Source organism: Coregonus clupeaformis, chromosome 35, assembly GCF_020615455.1.
Source record: "Coregonus clupeaformis isolate EN_2021a chromosome 35, ASM2061545v1, whole genome shotgun sequence".
Lineage (NCBI taxonomy): Eukaryota > Metazoa > Chordata > Actinopteri > Salmoniformes > Salmonidae > Coregonus > Coregonus clupeaformis.
The window spans coordinates 1,610,765-1,634,504 of NC_059226.1; the positions used below are offsets into that span (position 1 = coordinate 1,610,765).

General features: G+C 40.6%; 1 protein-coding gene across 1 annotated transcript; it reads left to right on the top strand.

The window, feature by feature from the left end:
• On the top strand, positions 1-15,975 carry LOC121550794 (membrane-spanning 4-domains subfamily A member 4A-like). The gene is made up of 7 exons (XM_041863156.2): positions 1-252; positions 377-493; positions 932-988; positions 1,265-1,408; positions 3,313-3,435; positions 9,791-9,880; positions 15,458-15,975. The coding sequence occupies exons 1-7, from the start codon at positions 82-84 to the stop codon at positions 15,551-15,553; spliced, it is 798 nt and encodes a 265-aa protein (XP_041719090.2). The 5' UTR covers positions 1-81; the 3' UTR covers positions 15,554-15,975.
• The last annotated feature ends 7,765 nt before the right edge of the window (positions 15,976-23,740 follow it).

Consider the following 23,740-nt stretch of genomic DNA (forward strand, 5'->3'; position numbering starts at 1 on the left):
TACATGAGGCTCAACAATACACCACTGACTAGCCGTATCACCTCTTAATGCACTACAAACATCCTTCCCTCCTCTGTGAAGATGTCCAGCTCTGCAACAACCACCACTAACGGGGTGGTGGTCATCACCCATGTACACCCTACTGGAAACGAGATGGGGGTCGCGGGGGTTGCTTCTGCCCCTCACTGTTTGGGACAGACGGTCTACTCAGCGCTGGGAAGTTTCCGGGCGGGGCATCCAAAAGCGCTGGGGGTAAGAATTTCTGTTTTACATCATTAGAAAAAAAAATTGAAATAAAAAAATACCATTTTGGTTGAATATATTGGAAGAAGAGAAAAATGAATTTCCTGCTTTGTACTTTGTTTTTCTCTCACAGACCGTACAGATCATGATTGGTTTGCTGATGCTGTTGACAGGAATCGTGATGGCTACAGGACCACAAGTAGACAATATTGGAGTATTTAGTGGAATATTTGTCTGGGGATCTATCATTGTGAGTGAGCTGCTCTGTTTAACAATCATTTCTTAAATGTCCTGTCTTCATGCAAACAAAACATCCTAATAATTGAATCATGTCACATTTTGAAAAGAAATGCATTAAAAACAAATATGTCAAAAAATGAAAAAAAATATAAAATCTTTCATTTAAGGTAATGCTTTATAAAGAATGACTTAACTAATTACTTTTATCAACGTATATGTATTTGGATAGGCCTATGCCATTCATACGCTCATGCATTTCTGTTTGTATGGAATTCTATGTGGGAGTAATTCAACTTGAATTTGAACTTTGGTCATACTGTAGAAATATGTTTGTCCCACATGGTACCTTACACCCTAGATAGTGCACTACCTTTGTAGTGTACTATGTAGAGAATAGGGTGCCATTTGGGACACAGGCTTGTATAATCTCTTCCTTGTTCCTTCTCAGTATGTCATTGCAGGCTCTCTAACTGTTGCTGCTGACAACAAACTGAACAAATGTCTGGTCAGTATCAATTATTCTTTCTTCAATAAAGTTTAGGCTTTTGATTTATAAAGTTCCACTCTATTTAAAAACACAGAATCTACTTTACATATAGGCCCACATTTTTTCATTCAACCTGCTTGTTTTCCTCCCACAACACAAGCAGTGGGGTGGGCACTGGCGATTCAGCAACTGCGGATCGCCCCTTTAATAAAGACTTGTAATAATTATTGTCGCAATGTTCATCCACAACCAATCATTCATTCCCATGTCCTCTTTCTGTTCTCTGTACCTTAGGTGAATGGCTCCCTGGTAATGAATGTTGTTGCCACGGTTACTGCTTTAACTGGCATCATCCTCCATTCTTTAGACGGTGCTGGGATCCTCTACTCCTGTTACTATCCAGAAAATCCTCCATACTATGTCTGTCAACAGTATTGGGTATATACCAAATGCTTATTCCTTTGGTCAGGAGATATTTGTAAATCGGTAAAGGGGTATTTATATAATCTATAATCGTATTACTAGACTATTGTACGTACTGTTGAATGTTTTTTTATTATTTTAAAATTATACACCATTTGTAGCATACAGTGGGGAAAAAAAGTATTTAGTCAGCCACCAATTGTGCAAGTTCTCCCACTTAAAAAGATGAGAGAGGCCTGTAATTTTCATCATAGGTACACGTCAACTATGACAGACAAAATGAGATTTTTTTTCTCCAGAAAATCACATTGTAGGATTTTTAATGAATTTATTTGCAAATTATGGTGGAAAATAAGTATTTTGTCACCTACAAACAAGCAAGATTTCTGGCTCTCACAGACCTGTAACTTCTTCTTTAAGAGGCTCCTCTGTCCTCCACTCGTTACCTGTATTAATGGCACCTGTTTGAACTTGTTATCAGTATAAATACACCTGTCCACAACCTCAAACAGTCACACTCCAAACTCCACTATGACCAAGACCAAAGAGCTGTCAAAGGACACCAGAAACAAAATTGTAGACCTGCACCAGGCTGGGAAGACTAGGTAAGCAGCTTGGTTTGAAGAAATCAACTGTGGGAGCAATTATTAGGAAATGGAAGACATACAAGACCACTGTTAATCTCCCTCTATCTGGGGCTCCACGCAAGATCTCACCACGTGGGGTCAAAATGATCACAAGAACGGTGAGCGAAAATCCCAGAACCACACGGGGGGACCTAGTGAATGACCTGCAGAGAGCTGGGACCAAAGTAACAAAGCCTACTATCAGTAACACACTACGCCGCCAGGGACTCAAATCCTGCAGTGCCAGACGTGTCCCCCTGCTTAAGCCAGTACATGTCCAGGCCCGTCTGAAGTTTGCTAGAGTGCGTTTGGATGATCCAGAAGAAGATTGGGAGAATGTCATATGGTCAGATAAACCAAAATATAACTTTTTGGTAAAAACTAAACTTGTTGTGTTTGGAGGACAAAGAATGCTGAGTTGCATCCAAAGAACACCATACCTACTGTGAAGCATGGGGTGGAAACATCATGCTTTGGGGCTGTTTTTCTGCAAAGGGACCAGGACGACTGATCCGTGTAAAGGAAAGAATGAATGGGGCCATGTATCGTGAGATTTTGAGTGAAAACCTCCTTCCATCAGCAAGGGCATTGAAGATGAAACGTGGCTGGGTCTTTCAGCATGACAATGATCCCAAACACACCGCCCGGGCAACAAAGGAGTGGCTTCGTAAGAAGCATTTCAAGGTCCTGGAGTGGCCTAGCCAGTCTCCAGATCTCAACCCCATAGAACATCTTTGGAGGGAGTTGAAAGTCCGTGTTGCCCAGCGACAGCCCCAAAACGTCACTGCTCTAGAGGAGATCTGCATGGAGGAATTGGCCAAAATACCAGCAACAGTGTGGAAAAACCTTGTGAAGACTTACAGAAAACGTTTGATCTGTGTCATTGCCAACAAAGGGTATATAACAAAGTATTGAGAAACTTTTGTTATTGACCAAATACTTTTTTTCCACCATAATTTGCAAATAAATTCATTAAAAATCCTACATTGTGATTGTCTGGATTTTTTTTCTCATTTTGTCTGTCATAGTTGACGTGTACCTATGATGAAAATTACAGGCCTCTCTCATCTTTTTAAGTGGGAGAACTTGCACAATTGGTGGCTGACTAAATACTTTTTTCCCCCATGTGACAACTCCAACCTGCAAGCAATAGTGAATTAGATGCTATTGAGTTAGTTTATACTTCTTATTAGCCCACACTGAAATGGGAGTCAAAGTTTAATTGTACATAATTGCTCCAAAATGGCGGTGTAGTCTAGTTAACTGCTGTTTCCTGTTCCTCTCTGTCTATAGGTCAGGTCCCAGGGAATTTCAGGTGTTCTGGCTGTTTTCTCCGTGTTGGAGTTTATAGTGTCCATCTGTGTCTCATCATTCGCCTGCATTGCTGTCTGCCAGTGCTGCCGTTCCACCCCTGAGGTGAGTATATGGACATAGATTTCTGTCTAAATGTTGTACAAGATTTAGACAGAAATCTAGCTCCATATACAGTGTGGTCCGAAATTATTGACACCCTTCATAAAAATGAGCAAAAATGTCTGTATAAAATAAATAATTCAATACTGAGCTGCATTGTATGCACCCAAAAATGTATACTAATACAATTGCTCAGAGAAAGAGATTTAGCTTAACAAGTAATACAATCAATGACATCACTGTTTTCAATACCTTTCAATACCTCACTGTGCAAGGATAACAGCACTGGCACTTTTTCTAAAATGTTTTATGATTTGGAGAACACATTGGGAGGGATCTTAGACCATTCCTCCATACAGAATCCTTCCAGATCATTGATATCCTTTGTCTGCGCTTATGGTATGGGGTTCTTTTCTGCTTAGTGCATTCTCATTTCAACGCCAAACCCACCACTGGTGTGCGTAGCCAAAGAGCTCTATGTTCACCAGTGGTGGGTTTGGTGTCGAAAGAACAGAAAATAACCCCATACCTACTGTAAAATGTGGTGGTGGATCTTTGATGTTATGGGGCTAATTTTCTTCCACTGGTCCTGGGCCCCTTGTTAAGGTCAATGGCATCATGAACTTTACCCAGTTGGAGCCAATTTGGGTGTATCTTATATTATTGTATTATTTGGGCAATTACACTCCCGACCACTAGGGGCAGCTAAATGCTGGTGTAAACACACCAGGTGATCTATAAAGACACAGGTGTTTGAACATATGGTGTGTGTGTGGACGGTGGGAGAGCTCACGGTTCTTACTTTTGTTATGACAATTTGCCGCCAACAAAGCGGTCGTGAGCTCAATCCTAGAAATGGTTACTGATTCATGGGAGCAACTCTCTTTTCCCAGCATGAACCAAATATGTACTTGCTTCTTGTTAAAACGCATTAAGTAAGATACAGCTCTATAACCAAACTCATTGGCATCACTGGCTTTCCAAAGTCTTCGGGCTTGATGCACCTCTTCTCTTCACCTTGAGCTATGCCACTTTCGCCAAATTCGCCATCCATCCTTGCCATTGCTGTGAGAGAGATTGGGGTATGTCGTTATCCCAGCTGATGTTTCTTCTACATACCTCCTGTAGCAACAGTTTTGGAGATAGAGTAAACAGTGATAGAAAGCATATTTGGGTGTATCTTATGGTATTATTCGAGCAATTACACTCCCGACCACTAGGGGTAGACAAACGGTGGTTGTAAACACACATCAGGTGGTCTATAAAGACGCAGGGGTTTGAACGTATGGTGTGTGTGGATGGTGGGAGAGATCACAGTTCTTACCGCAATCAAATCAACGCAAACTAATGGAAGAAATGCCAAACAAGATGCAAAGGATTGCTACAGTCTCTATGAATCAACATTCATTCATTCAAGGTAACCTCTATTGCTAAGTTTGAGGCACATAAAGAGCAAGTCTATTTGCTACCATCAACTCACCTGGTGACATTGGCTACTTAGAAATTGTAGATTTTCATAAGCAAATTGTCGTAACACCCAGTACCAGGAAATCTTTTCCCAAAGCCTGGTTGCGTCTGCCAGGAGGCTGAAACTTGATTGCGAGTTGATCTTCGAGCAAGACAATAACCCCAAGCACACACCAAAATTAACAAAGGAATTTTTTTTTTTTAAACAATAACAACCACACATAAACAAAAGACTAAACAGAGTAGACACACCCAAATTTCAACAAACATCAATGACATCACACCTGCTCAGACCCACATATTCCCACCATAACCATACACATCATGTATGTCTCACAACCACACTCCCCCTCATCCTTCATCCCCAGGACATTCCAGTGCTTGTCCATCCACTGTCGTACTGATGCAGGCTCATTTGATTTCCAGTTTTTAAGACGTTTAAAAAAATCATTGACGAGAAAAGTATGGTCCACCCCATTGAGTATTTCACTACTCCCTCATATGCCATGTCTTGAAATATGCAGATAGATGGATTCCAAGTAAACTTACATTGTAAAACTCCTGACTGCCAACGTTCTAACTCCACCTTTTAACTTTTTGACTTCATAGCACTCCCAGAAGGCATGAATTATTGAGTCCTTGTTAGTTGTACACTTAAAGGTCCTGAACAGTCATTCTGAAAAGTTTTTTCTCATGGTTAACTACCAGGAAGTTTGAACAGACAGGCTGAGTGGGCGGGGAGCTTATATTCATGAGCTCGCCTTGACTGACAGCTCTTTGAAACACCTATGTCAAGCAAATTGGATCCATTGAGCAGTGTTGCAGTAAAATCATCTCAAGCAAATTTGGTGATACACAAAGCAACTCAAACAACATTGAAATTACATCAAAGATGTAAAAAAAAATTATACATCTTCCGTTTAGCATGTCTGTTCTGATGCGGTTCACAGCAGCACTGGCGGATGTCTTGAAATGACAAATGTGTCTGAGTTTTGAACAAACCCCCTTTTGTTCTATGCTGGCTGAAGACCTAGCTAGCCAGTAACTAGCTAACACCAGACAAAGATGAAAGGGGACACATAGAAGTAGTATCTTTGCCATAGATGATCTATTTGGTAATATATTTGCTTACAATTTTTTGGCACCAGTAGATATCTAGCTATGTTAACCAGGCCCCTCTGCAAACACGCCTTCTCCAATGTTGGTTACAAAGCAGTACATATTTAAATTAGGTAAGAGAATATCATGTTACCATCGCTTACGGTGATGTCTCCTTAATAATTAATCCAAGGGTTAATCCAATACTTATGTCATGCAATAAAATGCAAATTAATTACTTAAAAATCATACAATGTGATTAAATTACATACCTCTACATGCTTTGTAAGTAGGAAAACCAGCAAAATCGGCAGTGTATCAAATACTTGTTCTCCCACTGTATAACTTTTAAGTTGCATGTATTTGAAAATGTCTACATTAGTCAGTCCAAAATTGCTTTTTAATTCTGTAATGGAAATAATTGTATTTCCTATTACCAAGTCATTTACGGTTTCTGTGCCTTTTGTTTTCCATGGGGCCAATTAATCGGTGAATTCTGAAAAGCTATCCAAGGATTGTTCCACAGGGTTGTGTTTTTAGGGAGTGATATTGGTTCTTTTAGTATGCATTTCATTTTCTTCAATATTGTTATAGTGTTTTTAACTATAAAATGTGTAATGTTCTTAGCTTTATCCTTTGAAAATAGACTTGTGAATAGATTCTGAGGATGAGCATGTGCAACTTCAATATGTACCCATTGTTCCTCTTTAGTGCATTTAACAATATGTTGCAAGTAAAAGCCTTGGGTAGAGAGTTAATACAATTCCAAGTCTGGAAGGTTAAAACTACCCTCAGACTTCGGAAGATGTAAAACTTTCCTTTTTATTCTCTGAGTTTTATTTGCCCATATAAAGTCTGTTATGGCCGAGTATACTTTTTTAAAGAATGTCTTCGGTGGGGTAATTGGTATTACTGAGAATAAATATATATATTTTTTAATGGTTAAGTGGCCACAAAATCAACATTTTGCAATGGCTATCTCAGTCTCCGGACTTACAATACATTGAAAACCTGTGGTTTGAATTGAAGAGGGCAGTCCATAAGCGCAGACGAAGGATATCAAGGATCTGGAAAGATTATGTATGGAGGAATGGTCTAAGATCCCTCCCAATGTGCTCTCCAACTCATAATTTTTTTTATTAAAAGGCTCAGTGCCGTTATCCTCGCAAGGTGAGGTATTGAAAGGTATTGGAAACAGGGGTGTCAATGATTTTGACCACTACCTTTTTGAGAGAAAAAAAGTATTACTTGTAAACAAAATCTCTTTCTCTTTGCAATTGTATTAGTATAAAATAATTTATTGTTTTGAGCATACAATATAGTTCAGTATTTGAATTATTTATTTTATACAGTCATTTTTACTCATCTTTATCAAGGGTGTCAATAACTTCAGAACCCACTGTAAGTCTTACTATAATGAAAACATTATAAATATAAAGCAACGTTAAGTACACTACATGACCAAAAGTATGTGGACACCTGCTCGTCGAACATCTCATTCCAAAATCATCGGCATTAATTTGGAGTTGGTCCCCCCTTTACTGCTATAACAGCCTCCACTCTTCTGGCAATGTTGAAACATTGCTGTGGGAACATGCTTCCATTCAGCCACAAGAGCATTAGTGAGGTCGGGCACTGATGTTGGCCGATTAGGCCTGGCTCGCAGTCGGAGCGTTCTGTTCATCCCAAAGGTGTTCGATGGGGTTGAGGTCAGGGTTCTGTACATGCCAGTCAAGTTCTTCCACACCGATCTCGACAAACCAATTCTGTATGGACCTCGCTTTGTGCATGGGGGATTTGTCATGCTTCCCCAAACTGTTGCCAAAAGGTTGGAAGCACAGAATTGTCTAGAATGTCATTGTTTGCTGTAGCATTAAGATTTTCCTTCACTGGAACTATCCCGAACCTTGAAAAACAGCCCCAGACCATTATTCATCCTCCACCAAACTTTTCAATTGGCACTATGTATTCGGGCAGGTAGTGTTTTCCTGGCATCCGCCAAACCCAGATTCATCCGTCGTACTGCCAAATGGTGAAGCGTGATTCATCACTCCAGAGAATGCGTTTCCACTGCTCCAGAGTCCAATGGCGGCGAGCTTTACACCACTCCAGCCGACGCTTGGCATTGCGCATGGTGATCTTAGGCTTGTGTGCGGCTGCTCGGCCATGGAAACCCATTTCATGAAGCTCCCGACGAACAGTTCTTGTGCTGACATTGCTTCCAGAGGCAGTTTGGAACTTGGTGGTGAATGTTGCCAACGAGGACAGATGATTTCTACGCGCTATGCTCTTCTGCACTTGGTGGTCCCGTTCTGTGAGCTTGTGTGGCCTACCACTTCGTGGCTGAGCCGTTGTTGCTCCTAGACGTTTCCACTTAAGTGATAATGCCCGAGAAGCCTGTGTTTGGAGGATATATTGGCACAGGTGTTGTTAGGCCCGAGACGAAGTCGAAACCGGCAAACCGTGCCAATATATCCTCCAAACAACGGCTTCGAGGGCATTATCACTTTTATACAACGGTTGACCAACATATTCAAATAATGATATACATATTTTCATAATAAAAGTTTTTTTGGGTTAATTAATTCATACTATTTCAACCTTCCACAAGATATAGTCCTGACACAAATATAGGGGTTGCTACACAAGCCGGCTGGTCGTTCGTTCTATCGGTTCGGTTGCCAGAGACGCGACCGAGTCATTAAGTATTTTTGTTCAGTATCTATGGACGCGACCCAGCTGGCAACATTCTTATCCCTTACTTGCTAGCTAGCCAACTACAGCTAACTTACAGTCACGTCAAACTGTGCAGCCAGAATAACTAAGTAGCTGCATTTGCATTTGTTTAAGCTGTTTTCTAGTGACATTTATTTGGATACATCCATAACAATTAGTTAACGATGCGCGATTTCACCTGGCATAGAAAATGTGCTCTCTCATCAGGACACTGTTGTTCAGAGGAGCTAGCCAACAACACATGTAACACAATCACTTCAAACTGAAGCTGGAAAGACTGCAAACTAGCTGCACTGATTCATGATTTCGACTGGCTGAGAAAAGCTTCCTGCCTGTCTGTTTCATCCCGACTCCCGACACATTCATTACTATGTGACAGCTGGTGATCGAATTTGAATGTTGAAACAATGAGACAGACAGCAAGGTTTACACAAATCTCTGCTGTTGAAAACTAAATGTTAGTCTAAAAGAAATGTGAGATCATGTCTAGATGCTTTTTATAGTGGAGAGGAAGTTTATAAATAGCCTGGCTGGGTTGATGAGACAGTGGATTGCATAGTCAGATGGAACAGAGTAAATAGGCATTTTAACGTCATAGATTTAGCCGGTGGTAACTTGTGGAATAGACACCGGCTGGAATGTGGTTTCAACCAATCAGCATTCAAGTTTAGACCCACACGTTGTGTAATTCACAATAGCAGCACTTACAGTTGACCGGGGCAGCTCTTGCAGTGCAGAAATTTGACTAACTGACTTGTTGGAAAGGTGGCATCCTATGACGGTGCCACGTTGAAAGTCACTGAGCTCTTCAGTAAGGCCATTCTACTGCCAATGTGTGTCTATGGAGATTGCATGGCTGTGTGCTAGATTTTATACACCTGTCAGCAATGGGTGTGGCTGAAATAGCTGAATCCACTAATTTGAAGGGGTGTCCACATACTTTTGTATATATAGAGTATGTTTTGGCAACTGTAAGAGCACTGAGCAGTCATGACACCTGTATATTTGATAAGCAATTTCTATAAATTGACTTAAAATTTACATGTCTGTCTTTTAGCAAGTGTTCATCATTGGGAATCAAATACCGGTACCTCATAGCAGCATGACTCCAAGCAACGCACCTTTCCCTCCTCAGAACAACTACAAGGTATGACATCTTTGGAGGTTGAATTGCAGGGTTGCCATATAAAATAGGCTGCTCATTATCTAAAATTAAAATTAAAAATATCTCACCAGTGTCCTAGCAACTGAGTTTCTGGAGTAATTTTTTTAAATTCCACTGCAAAAACTTTAATTAAAAAATTGTGCAATCAACAAAACATTGGTCACTGTGTGAAATTCTGTGGGACCGTACTTGCGAACAGTAGAAAAAGTTTAAGTTTAAGCATCGGTCAATTAAAATTGTTGACGTAGTTGCACGTGATCAAAGGCTACATATTAGCTGTTCCCATCACATAACCTGGTACATTTAGCCCTATGCTAAACTCACCAGGTGGCCGTGATTATATCTGGTTGAAATTCCGTATCAGCCAATTAAAATCGTTGACGTAGTTGGACCCGATAGAACCAATGATGTGTATAAACCCTAAATGACTGACAGGGGACACTGTATTGAAGCCACTGGACAGCCATCTTGGCACTCCTGCTCCAATGTAAAACATATTTTGGAAGCTATAGAAATGCATTTATTAATGTCTACATTCGTTTTTGACACGTTTATTCTATTACAGATACCGTAATGCATACTTTCAAATTATATTATGTGAGCTAAACATAAATATTTGAAAATATATCAAAACATTTTCCTTAAAGTATTTTTTTTAGAGAGTACTAATGTTACTGTCCCCACTACAACAACAAAAATACATGTAATTTTGTCCTTGAAACATTTAATTGAAATACTGTAGAATTCCATTCATTCCTATGGAGGACTGCTCCTACTGGGGAGTGCCAATATGGCTGACCGGTGGCTTCAAAGCTCTCAATGGCCAATACATAGCACCAGAAATCCAGGGTTTATATACATCATTGGATAGAACACTTTCCCATCACCTTAACAACAGTCAAACGGCACCATCTGCTAATCAAAGTTACTAAAACGGACCCATTTTCAACTGAACGATTAGCTCCTGGTGATTTTTGGCGTTTGCGACTTTATAATGTTAACCTAACCTAACCTTAGCTCTTGAGAATCCAAGCCCATACAGCCATAGGGTTCTCATTTGAACAATTAACCACAGCAGGGCCAACGTGTTAAACTCTCCAGATACTCTGTCTAATCGTTAATAATCACTGCGTGCAATACGGTTTTGGAAACCTCGAATTCTACTTTCATATCACCCCAAAATGATTTTACAAATACAAAAGACACACTTACTCTGCGCCGCTTTAACACAGATTCCCACTGAGATGTTTTGCATTGCACTTCCTGAGCTAATAGAAACTCGGAAGGAAACAAAGAAACCCCTTGGTTAAAAGCTTCACTGTAAACCCCAAAGCATTTTCAACTAAAATACTTCTAGTAAGTTGAACTTAAAGTCAATGAAAAGTAATTATTATTAAAATATTGATGTGGTACTGACTCAAAACTAAATGAGCAGTCACATCAACTCAATTTTTTAAAGTTATGAACTTTTTTTCCCAGCATGCTGTACTGCAGGTAGATTTTTTTTGGAATTGTTTTTAATACATTGAGTGATTGATTGATTAATCTTATGCTACTCAAAGATAAATAACATAAATGTTTCTAAACTCATTTAGTTCGATTTTTTTCTCCAGTTACTGAAATCAAATCAAATCAAATCAAATGTTATTGGTCACATGCACCGAATACAACAGGTGCAGACATTACAGTGAAATGCTTACTTACAGCCCTTAACCAACAGTGCATTTATTTTTAACAAAAAAAAGTAAAAATAAAACAACAACCAAAAAAGTGTTGAGAAAAAAAAGAGCAGAAGTAAAATAAAGTAACAGTAGGGAGGCTATATATACAGAGGGGTACCGTGGCAGAGTCAATGTGCGGGGGCACCGGCTAGTTGAGGTAGTTGAGGTAATATGGACATGTGGGTAGAGTTAAAGTGACTATGCATAAATAATTAACAGAGTAGCAGCAGCGTAAAAAGGATGGGGTGGGGGGGCAGTGCAAATAGTCCGGGTAGCCATGATTAGCTGTTCAGGAGTCTTATGGCTTGGGGTAGAAGCTGTTGAGAAGTCTTTTGGACCTAGACTTGGCACTCGGTACCGCTTGCCGTGCGGTAGCAGAGAGAACAGTCTATGACTAGGGTGGCTGGAGTCTTTGATAATTTTGAGGGCCTTCCTCTGACACCGCCTGGTATAGAGGTCCTGGATGGCAGGAAGCTTGGCCCCAGTGATGTACTGGGCCGTACGCACTACCCTCTGTAGTGCCTTGCAGTCGGAGGCCAAGCAGTTGCCATACCAGGCGGTGATGCAACCAGTCAGGATGCTCTCGATGGTGCAGCTGTAGAATTTTTTTAGGATCTGAGGTGAGAGTCAAGACACCAAGAGGCACGGAGAAAGCTCATGAGCTGATCTGTTATGGGTTGGATGAAATTGCAAAAGTTCACAGAGCAATCAAAGCACAACACCTCAAGAAATTCTTCCCCGATACCAACCTGGAAGACCTTCACAGACCAGAACATGTTGAGCTTCTCATAAGCCACCGGGAAGGAAGACTTGCTCCACAGAGAGTAAAGGTAGTAGGAGATCTTGTCCTGTGGGAGAGCCCTTTAGGAAAGACCGTTGGAGGAGCACATCCAGACCTCTGTGAAGTAGTGGACATGGCCCTGCACAATTCTGAAACTCATTTTGCACGATCTATGAGAATCACAGCAGTAAAGTATCAAGAAATTGCTGAGACGCAACTGGTTATCAACTGTCAAGTTCTGCGTGATTTCTGGCTGACCACAGCTCTGCCCAAACTTGAAAACGGCTTTATCCTTGATGAACGCAAAGGACAACTCAAAACTGTTCACTTTATGATTTTTTATTGTCATAAAGATGGAACAGAATAGGTTGATAACCAGCGCGGCAGTGAAGACGAGGATCAAAGGGCTGAAGTCAAGCTGTCGACGCAAAGGAAGAATTGCCTGTGAAACTCTACACCATGGCCAAGGAAACTTTTGGGAAAACAGTCAAGCAACTGAAGCAAGAGCGGACCTTAGCCAAATCTGCTTTCACCAGACAAGCGAACTACCTGAGTAAAGCTGCAGCTGGTATGATTAAGCATGAACTACAAGAGGAGTTCAGCAAGCTCAGTTCCCTGGCTAGAAGTGTCGGTGATTCAAATGATGACTACGCGGCTGGCCTACTGGCTGAAGCGGGAACTAAGGGAGATGAAGAGGTCAAGCTCGACAAGGACCAGCATGCTGATCTTGAAAGGACGATTGAAGAGTGCGACATGAAATTGGAGGAAATCCGAGAGGCAGTCCAATTCAACCTCTGGCCAAGATACTCATCTGTCTTGGTGTGTTTGGACCATGATAGTTCGTTGGTGATGTGGACACCAAGGAACTTGAAGCTCTCAACCTGTTCCACTACAGCCCCGTCGATGAGAATGGGGGCGTGCTCAGTCCTCTTTTTTTTCCTGTAGTCCACAATCATCTCCTTTGTCTTGGTCACGTTGAGGGAGAGGTTGTTGTCCTGGCACCACACGGCCAGGTCTCTGACCTCCTCCCTATAGGCTGTCTCATCGTTGTCGGTGATCAGGCCTACCACTGTTGTGTCGTCAGCAAACTTAATGATGGTGTTGGAGTCGTGCCTGGCCATGCAGTCATGGGTGAACAGAGAGTACAGGAGGTGATGGTGGAGAAATGGTGATGGAGAAATGATGATGGAGAAATGGTTGTTCCATTTTATTAAATGGCTTAGGTTACCACCTTACACTGTTCCTAACCCTGGTAGTCGTTATGAATTCAGGTTGTGGGTGATTAAAACATTAAACTGGTGGAATACGTAACTCTGGCTGGATTCCACTAAGAATTACACAACACATTGCAAGCCAGCATAATGTGACTAGCAGGTAGGGTTGCAAAATTCTGGTAAATTTCCCAGGTTTTCTAGAAATCTCGGTTGTAAGATTCCTGGAAATCCTTCAACCAGGATCTGGGAATTTTGGGAAAGTTACTGGAATTTTGCAACCTTACTTGCAGGCCTGATGTGGCCTGTAAACCATGTGTTTCAGGCCACTGAAATAGGGTAAAGCTAGTCCTCAAAATAAGGCCGTATAAGACTTGTGTTTTGATGAAGTTATTTATAATGATAACATTTGCCTAGGAACTCACTTGGTGAAGGCCACAGGAGTGAAAATTAATGAATTCAACAACCATGTCTCTGTCACTAACAAATACAGTCATAGGTGGTAACTCTACAATTCACTCAAAGGCAAGGCACACTGGGAAGGCTTAGTGGGGGTGTTACTCAGAATTTTCAAGCTGATACAACTCAAATCTGGACCCCCTACAGGGCACGACAATGACTCTTCCTCCTCAGGAGGCTGAAAAGATTCGGCATGGCCCCTCAGATCCTCAAAAAGTTATACAGCTGCATCATTGAGAGCGTCTTGACTGGTTGCATCACCGTTTGGTATGGCAACTGCTTGGCATCCAACCGCAAGGCGCTACAGAGGGTAGTGCGTTCGGCCCAATACATCACTGGGGCTGAGCTCCCTGCCATCCAGGACCTCTATACCAGGCGGTGGTAGAAGAAGGCCCTAAACATATTCAGACTGCAGCCACCCAAGTCATAAACTGTTCTCTCTGTTACCGCACAGCAAGCGGTACCGATGCACCAAGTCTGGAACCAACAGGACCCTGAACAGCTTCAACCCCCAAGCCATAAGACTGCTAAATAGTTAACCAAATAGATACCCGTACTATCTCCATTGACCCCCTTTTGCACTAACTATTTTGACTCATCACATGCGCTGCTGCTACTTCTTATTATCTATCCTGTTGCCTAGTCACTTTACCCCTACCTATATGCACATATCTACCTCAATTACCTTGTACCCCTGCACATCGACTCGGTACTGGTACCCTGTGTATATAGCCATGTTATCGTTACTCATTGTGTATTCCTTGTTTTATTATTTTTCTATTTTTCTCTCTGCATTGTTGGGAAGGACCGGTAAATAAGCATTTCACTGTTAGTCTACACCTGTTGTTTACGAAGCATGTAACAAATCAAATTTGATTTGATTCTGTCCCCAACACTAAAACTAAAACGAAATAATATAAAAACGAAACATAAATATTTGTATACAACTTAAACTAAATAAAAACGAACAATAAAGGTCTGACAACTAACTGAAACTAAACTGAATTCAAAATCAACTTCGAAAAACAAATAGATATCTTAAAACCTTAAAAACAATATAATAACCTTGCAAGGATGTGATGATCATACAATATTGGCACTCTACAGGCTCAACCCAGTAAGTAATCAGTTTAAATTGTAGATACTGAGTGTACTGTAATGTTTTTGTTAACATCTCTTTATTGTAGAATGTCTATCATAGGATGCAACCCAAATGGCATCCTAATCCCTATATAGTGCACTACTTTGGCCCAGTACACTATATAGGGTATAGGGTGCGGGCTTTGGTCAAAAGTAGAGCACTATATATAGGGAATAGGGTTCCATTTGGGACATAACCATAGGTAAGGTCATATATGTCCTATGATGTACTGTGTTGTTTCTACAGACTGTGAACTACCCAAACGGTCCTGAGGGAGACGGTATGGGTACAGGGTTTCAACAGAACCCCCTGCCCCCACTATACACTGCTGCCATCCCTTGAGAATTGGGCCTCTGTGAATACATTGCACATTTTCTTGTTGAAATTGTGTTCTCTAGGCCTATTTTTCTGATCCAAGCCAGGCAATGGTTAGCACCACATCACTGATCTGAATAATTTGACAGTTAAATATTGATAGTGTATTGTAATGCAATGTTTCAGTATAATGTTTAGGTTACTATATTGTTGATTTTATAACTTCACGTTTCTGTAATTTCTCTCTTTTTTTAATTGATATAATTTAATCATAATTTCTTATGTAAAAGTCATGTTTAGTACATTTATTTATCAACTAAAATCAACCACTGCTATATGACAAAATATGATGATGAGGCATCACTTTTTTTAATAACACGCAAATACATATTTAACTTAATGTCTTGAAACAAGTCATGACTTGTCAATAAAACTGACAGAAGTTTGGAGTCACTTTTATCTTCTATACAATGTAATTAATTTTGGGTAAATATTGATCATTAAAGTAGGGCTAGACCTAAATAAATGTATATTTTTGGGAGGAGTGGTTGAAGGGTCTGAAAAAATCCTGATAAGGAGGGAGTGGTGTGTGGATGTTTACATTGGGCATTAGCCTATATCCTTTCTATCTTGAGTTTGGGCAACATTAAAGGTCATGAACAGTCACAATCATGTGTTTCATGAAATCTTGTGCTTTTTTAAAGAAACCAGATCAAAGTATGATGACCAAAGTATGAAAAATGACTGTTGCTTCTACAGTGCCGTGAAAAAGTATTTGCCCCCTTTCAGATTTTCTCTATTTTCGCGTATTTTATACCGAATGTTATCAGATCTTCAACCAAAACCTACTATTAGATAAAGGGAACCTTAGTAAAAAAATTATAATATTTAAAGATACTTATTTCAATAATTTTATTAACATAGTTATGCAACACCCAATTCCCCTGTGTGAAAAAGTAATTTATACCTTTGTTGATTAAATATATGGAGAATCAAGTTGGATTCAGGTAGGAAAGGTTGAAGTGGTCAATTCTCAGTTATCCAGCATAGTTTAGGATCTAGTCAGAGATATATGTACTACTGATTGGAGAATAATGTATTATATGTAAGTTATATATGAACTTATGGGGGTTAAGTGATCTTACTTACCACAAGATAAGAAAAAAAAATGGATTGATATGATGTTTTATGGTATAATGATGTCATGTCATAGTATCGTGGGGAATAGGTTAGAGTTACTAGATAAGTGGTTAGGAGACAGAAAGTCTACATTCCATTATGTCAAAGGAGATTACTGATGTTTAGGATAGCATGAGTGATGGGCAGGATAGTGACTTGGGGTAAAGAGTGATGAACATCAAAGACAGGGAGTGCCCATGGAGACTTGCCAGATGTATGCCAGGAAGAGGGTAATAGAGGGTATATAAGGTAGAGTGTCTTCTTTGTTCAAGTTAGTTCGTAACATCAAGGGCAAAGCTCTGGTCATTGTTGTAGCGAACCCGGTACCGATCATTAAACATTTGCATTAACTGTCTACAAAGTGTCTAAGTATATCCTTGCATCCTTGATTCTTTGATACCCGAGAAACTCATCATAACAGCATGTCAAAAATGTTATAAATTGATTTGCATTTAAATGAGGGAAATAAGTATTTGACTCCTCTGCAAAACATGACTTAGTACTTGGTGGCAAAACCCTTACATTTACATTTTACATTTTAGTCATTTAGCCCTTCTTGGCAATCACAGAGGTCAGACGTTTCTTGCAGTTGGCCACCAGGTTTGCGCACATCTCAGGAGGGATTTTGTCCAACTCCTCTTTGCAGATATTCTCCAAGTCATTAAGGTTTCGAGGCTGACGTTTGGCAACTCGAACCTTCAGCTCCCTCCACAGATTTTCTATGGGATTAAGGTCTGGAGACTGGCTAGGCCACTCCAGAACCTTAATGTGCTTCTTCTTGAGCCACTCCTTTGTTGCCTTGGCCGTGTGTTTTGGGTCATTGTCATGCTGGAATACCCATCCACGACCTTTTTCAATGCCCTGGCTGAGGGAAGGAGGTTCTCACGCAAGATTTGACGGTACATGGCCCCGTCCATCGTCCCTTTGATGCGGTGAAGTTGTCCTGTCCCCTTAGCAGAAAAACACCCCCAAAGCATAATGTTTCCACCTCCATGTTTGACGGTGGGGATGGTGTTCTTGGGGTCATAGGCAGCATTCCTCCTCCTCCAATCACAGCGAGTTGAGTTGATGCCAAAGAGCTCGATTTTTTTCACCCAGTTCTCCTCTGATTCATTCAGATGTTCATTGGCAAACTTCAGACGGGCCTGTATATGTGCTTTCTTGAGCAGGGGGATCTTGCGGGCGCTGCAGGACTTCAGTCCTTCACGGCGTAGTGTGTTACCAATTCTTTTCTTGGTGACTATGGTCCCAGCTGCCTTGAGATCATTGACAAGATCCTCCCGTGTAGTTCTGGGCTGATTCCTCACCGTTCTCATGATCATTGCAACTCCACGAGGTGAGCTCTTGCATGGAGCCCCAGGCCGAGGGAGATTGACAGTTATTTTGTGTTTCTTCCATTTGCGAATAATCGCACTGTTGTCACCTTCTCACCAAGCTGCTTGGCGATGGTCTTGTAGCCCATTCCAGCCTTGTTTAGGTCTACAATCTTGTCCCTGACATCATTGGAGAGCTCTTTGGTCTTGGCCATGGTGGAGAGTTTGGAATCTGATTGATTGATTGCTTCTGTGGACAGGTGTCTTTTATACAGGTAACAAACTGAGATTAGGAGCAGTCCCTTTAAGAGTGTGCTCCTAATCTCAGCTCGTTACCTGTATAAAAAACACCTGGGAGCCAGAAATCTTTCTGATGCAAATCAATTTATAACATAACTTTGTTGTTATTCTGTCTCTCACTGTTCAAATAAACCTACCATTAAAATTATAGACTGATAATTTCTTTGTCAGTGGGTAAACGTACAAAATCAGCAGGGGATCAAATAATGTTTTCCCTCACTGTACGCTGCTGCTACTCTGTTTATCATATATCCTGATGCCTAGTCACCTTACCCGTATACATATCTAACCCTACCACTCCAGTATCCCAGCATCCCTGCACATTGTAAATATGGTATTGGCACTGACCCTGGAACTGAATTTACTTACTTTCTCGCGGTCTTCTTACTTGTATTGCGTTTTTGTTCTACTTGACTTTTTTATAAATGTTTTATAGTACTACTGATATTGATAACTACATTGTTGGGAAATAGCAAGCAAGAAAGACATTTCAATGTACTAGTGCAAGTGACAATAAAAACATGAAACTTTAAAATCTGTACATTTCGATTTTTACATCAAATAACCTTAATTACATTTACTCAATAAAATAGTATTTTTCTAATTATCCTTCTCAAAACCGTTTTCAGAAATATAATTTTGAATACCACTGCCTATTACACAAAAACTATACAACACATAAATTGCTCCTAGCTCCCACGTATCGGCTACTTTCTGTCCCTAACACTAAAACTAAAATTGAAACTAAATAATATAATAACGAAATATAAATTATTTATAAACTTTAACTAAACTAGTAAATCAGATCTGAAAACTAACTGAGACTAAACTGAATTTCAAATGAAAATGTTAAAAATAATAGACATTAAAAATATATATTTAAAAAAGTAAACTATACTAACCTTGGTCATAGCTGGACTGTTTGTACTCGTCCATATTTCCGGTCACCTTACCGTGGTTAAATGCGGTGGTTCGTGCTTTCAGTTTTGAGCAAATAATACCATATATACATGGTTTTTGGTTGGGGTATGTTCAAATCGTTACTGTTGGAACAACATCCTTTATGTACTTCCTTATAAACCCAGTGACAGAGTCAGCGTACTCGTCAATGTTATTCTCGGAGCCGACCCAGAACATTTCCCAGTCCACAGAAGCAAAACAGACCAGTCCTGAAGCAAGGTCTGAGCGTGTGTGGAATTTGATGTGCTGGGGAAGTTTTGGTAAAATGGTCCTTAAATTTGTACAGTTAAAATCCCCGGCCACAATGAAAGCAGGTTCTGGGTGTGAGGATTCCAGTTTATTAAGAGTCACGTATAAATCCTTGAGAGCACAAGTGGCGTAGGCCCGTGGTGGTATAAAGCTGTGAATCGCTACCATGCGCTACACGTGCTGAACTGTGTGCTCGGTCGTGGTTGGTTAGCACATGGTAGAAAGCGCTCTCATTGGTTGAGAATATAACCACTCAGTGACTCCATAAATACTGATTGGTCAGTAACTGTTACTTGTCATAACGGAATAAAATTGTTGATGTAGTGAGGGACAGCATAGATCAGCTCATAAAGACAGGTAGACGGGACCTCATAGAGCTAGAGGAGAAATGTGGCAACAGATGTCATATCCTTAACAACAAAGACACAAACAGGCGCGTACAGCTGATAGTTTTAATAAAGAAACTGTAAACATTGTGACAGAAAACGAGGACAAGCCTTACAGCGGAGGAGAAGGTAGAGAAGCTGGTCCTTGAGGGAGATTCTTCAAAGAGCCTCACTCCAAACAACTGTCTCATGAGGAGGAAGCATCTGGGATCTGGAGGCCCTTTTCAAGCAGGGCGAGAGATGAAGCCAGGGAAGAAGCAGAGAGCTCTGAAGAGAGTGTGAGACACTACCTGAGCCACATTAAAGAAACCATGCGCTCAGCCTGCCTGTTTGTGAGAGGAGAGAGAGGAGGAGAGGAAGAGAGGGGAGGAGAGGAAAGGTTATTATAGGAAATGAAAACTATATTGTAAAAAATAATTAGGAAATTAGGAAACACTTTAGAAATAATAAAACTATACGGAAACTGGATCAGAAAACAGGTCAGTATCTGGTGTTGCCACCATTTGCCTCATGCAGTACAACACATCTCCTTCGCAAAGAGTTGATCAGGCTGTTGATTGTGGCCTGTGGAATGTTGCCCCACTCCTCTTCAATGGCTGTGCGAAGTTACTGGATATTGGCAGGAACAGGAACATTTTCAGCTTCCAGGAATTGTGTACAGATCCTTGCGACGTGGGGCAGTGCATTATCATGCTGGAACATGAGGTGATAGAGATGGATAAATGGCATGTCAATGGGCTTCAGGATCTCGTCTTTAGGAGCTCGCCCACAAGACGCCATACATGCTGTCTGCCATCTGCCCGTAACAGTTGAAACCGGGATTCATCCATGAAGAGCACACTTCTCCAGCATGCCAGTGGCCATCAAAGGTGAGCATTTGCCCACTGAAGTCAGCTTCCCTGAGATGGTTTCTGACAGTTTGTGCAGAAATTCTTCAGTTGTGCAAACCCACAATTTCATCAGCTGTCCAGGTGGCTGGTCTCAGACTATCCCGCAGGTGAAGAAGCCGGATGTGGAGGTCCTGGGCTGGCGTGGTCACACATGGTCTGTGGTTGTGGGGCCAGTTGGACGTACTGCCATATTCTGTAAAACGACGTTGGAAGGCAGCTTATGGTAGAGAAATTAGCATTCAATTCTCTAGCAACAGCTCTGGTGGACATTTATGCAGTCAGCATGCCAATTGCACACTCCCTCAAAACATGATACAGCTGTGGCATTGGGTTGTGTGACAAAACTACACATTTTAGTGGCCTTTTATTGTCTCCAGCACAAGGTGCACCTGGGTAATGATCATGCTGTTTAATCAGCTTCTTGATATGCCACACCTGTCAGGTGGATGGATTATCTTGGCAAAGGATAAATGCTCACTAACAAATTTGTGCACAACATTTGAGAGAAATAAGCTTTTTGTGTGTATGAAACATTTCTGGGATCTTTTATTTCAGCTCATGAAACATGTTGCTTATATATTTTTGATCAGTATATTATATTTGACATCATAAATTATGTTCAGTTTAAAATACCACCAGTAGGTTACTTTGGAATTGCTAGCATGTGTTGTCTCACGGTCAATGACAGCGCCCCTCTATCTTAGTATTTGTAACCCATGTATTTGAAGCTGTCTGGCCAAAAACGTATGACATGTCATATTATTTTTGGCCAGACAGCATCAGATACTGTACATGGGCTACAGATACTAAGCCAGAGGGGAACTGTTTGCCTCACTCGGATGCTTTTTGTGGTGAAATAGATTCAGCCTTTTGCGAATTGAAGGAAAATTATGAGACACAGACACGATTGAGAATTTTTTTTTATTGCTACAATTTTGGGGGAAGCCTGGCTTCCCTTGGTATCCATGAATACACACCACTTTGTAGGCTGACTGTCTACACTTATGGTGTTTGTAATAGATGTCCCTTTCTATTCAAATGGCAGATGCACAGTGCACTGTTCGAATGCTGGACTTGTTATGGAGTAGACGAATGTGCACAGGTAACCTACTTAACCTACTTTTTGAAGTTATTTGTTTGACAATCAGATGAAAACATCATGACTGGTGGTGTTCTTGACACTTTAAAAGGTAATACATTTTTACAGTTAAATTACGCCTTTACTCTAAAGCAGTCGTGGGTGGGCTCTTTACTCAGGGACAGGGACGTAATGCACCCCAAAAACCTTAGGGGACACAAAGTACGTGACGATGACTAGGGAGGTGGTCCGTAGGGGTGCTAGGACCCCCGTCCGAAAGATGGAGAATTTTGAATTTTTCAAACACCTGAAATAGCTTTATCCTGCAATCTAGAGCCATAATCATTATGCATAATTCTATGTCAAAATATGTATATTTTTCTGCACATCTAAGCGTACCTTTTGAGCTGTCTGTATCCTCCTGACTGGTGGTTATTTTTTTTAAAGAAACTAAATATGCTTCTCTGCATCTCTTCTCAAATTTGGGTAAAAGATTGAAAGGAATATGAGTCTTATTCAGTACATTTACTAATTGCTTGCTTTTCTAAAGTCTACCAACCTTGCCAGCAGGCATGCTAGCTAAGATAGTTAGACAAGCTAACTGCTCTAACTTGATTGATAGCCTGAAATGGCTTCTTAGCTAGTTATGAGGTTGGGAGATTGGGGACCTATCTGGGCTAGCTAAAGCCAAATTCATAAAATTGCTAGGTGACTATTAGTATTATAAGAGGAAAATATCTATACAGTGCCTTCAGAAAGTATTCACACCCCTTGACTCTTTCTACATTGTCTTGTGTTACAGCCTGAATTTAAAATTGATTAAAGATTCTGTGTCACTGGCCTACACACAATACCCCGTAATGTCAAAGTGGAATTATGTTTTTAGATTTTCTTTTACAAATTAATTCAAAATGAAAACCTGAAATGTCTTGAGTCAATAAGTATTCAACCCATTTGTTATGGGAAGCCTAAAGAAATTCAGAAGTAAAAATGTACATGTCACATAATACTCTGAGAGACTTTTTGAATGACTACCTCATCTCTGTACACACACATACAATTATCTCTAACGTCCCTCAGTCGAGCAGTGAATTTCCAACACAGATGCAACCCAAAAGACCAGGGAGGTCGCAAAGAAGAGCATATATTGGTAGATGGGTAGAAATACAAAAAGCAGACACTGAATATGAGCATGGTGAAGTTATTATTTACACTTTGGATGGTGTATACACCCAGTCACTACAAAGATACAGGCGTCCTACCTAACTCAGTTGCCGGAGAGGAAGGAAACCGCTCAGGGATTTCACCATGAGGCCAATGGTGACTTTAAAACAGCTGCAGTTTAATGTCTGTGATAGGAGAAAACTGAGCTCCTCCACAATACTAACCTAAATGGCAGAGTGAAAATCATTTTAAAAAATCCAAAACATGCATCCTGTTTGCAATAAGGCATTAAATTAAAACTGCAGAAAATGTGGCAAAGAAATTAACTTTATGTTTGGGGCAAATCCATCACATCACTGAGTACCACTCTTCATATTTTCAAGCATGGTGGTGGCTGCATCATGTTATTGGTATGGTTTTCATCGGCAAGGACTAGGGAGTTTGTTATGATAAAAATAAACAGGAAAGAGCTAAGCACAGGCAAAATTCTAGAGGAAAATCTGGTTTAGTCTGCTTTCCAACAGACTGGGAGACAAATTCACCTTTCAGCAGGAGAATAACCTAAAACACAAGGTCAAATATACACTGTAGTTGCTTGCCAAGACTACATTGAATGTTCCTGAGTGGCCTACTTACAGTTTTGACTTAAATCGGCTTTGAAATATACAGTGGCGACCCATCATTCAGGGCAGATG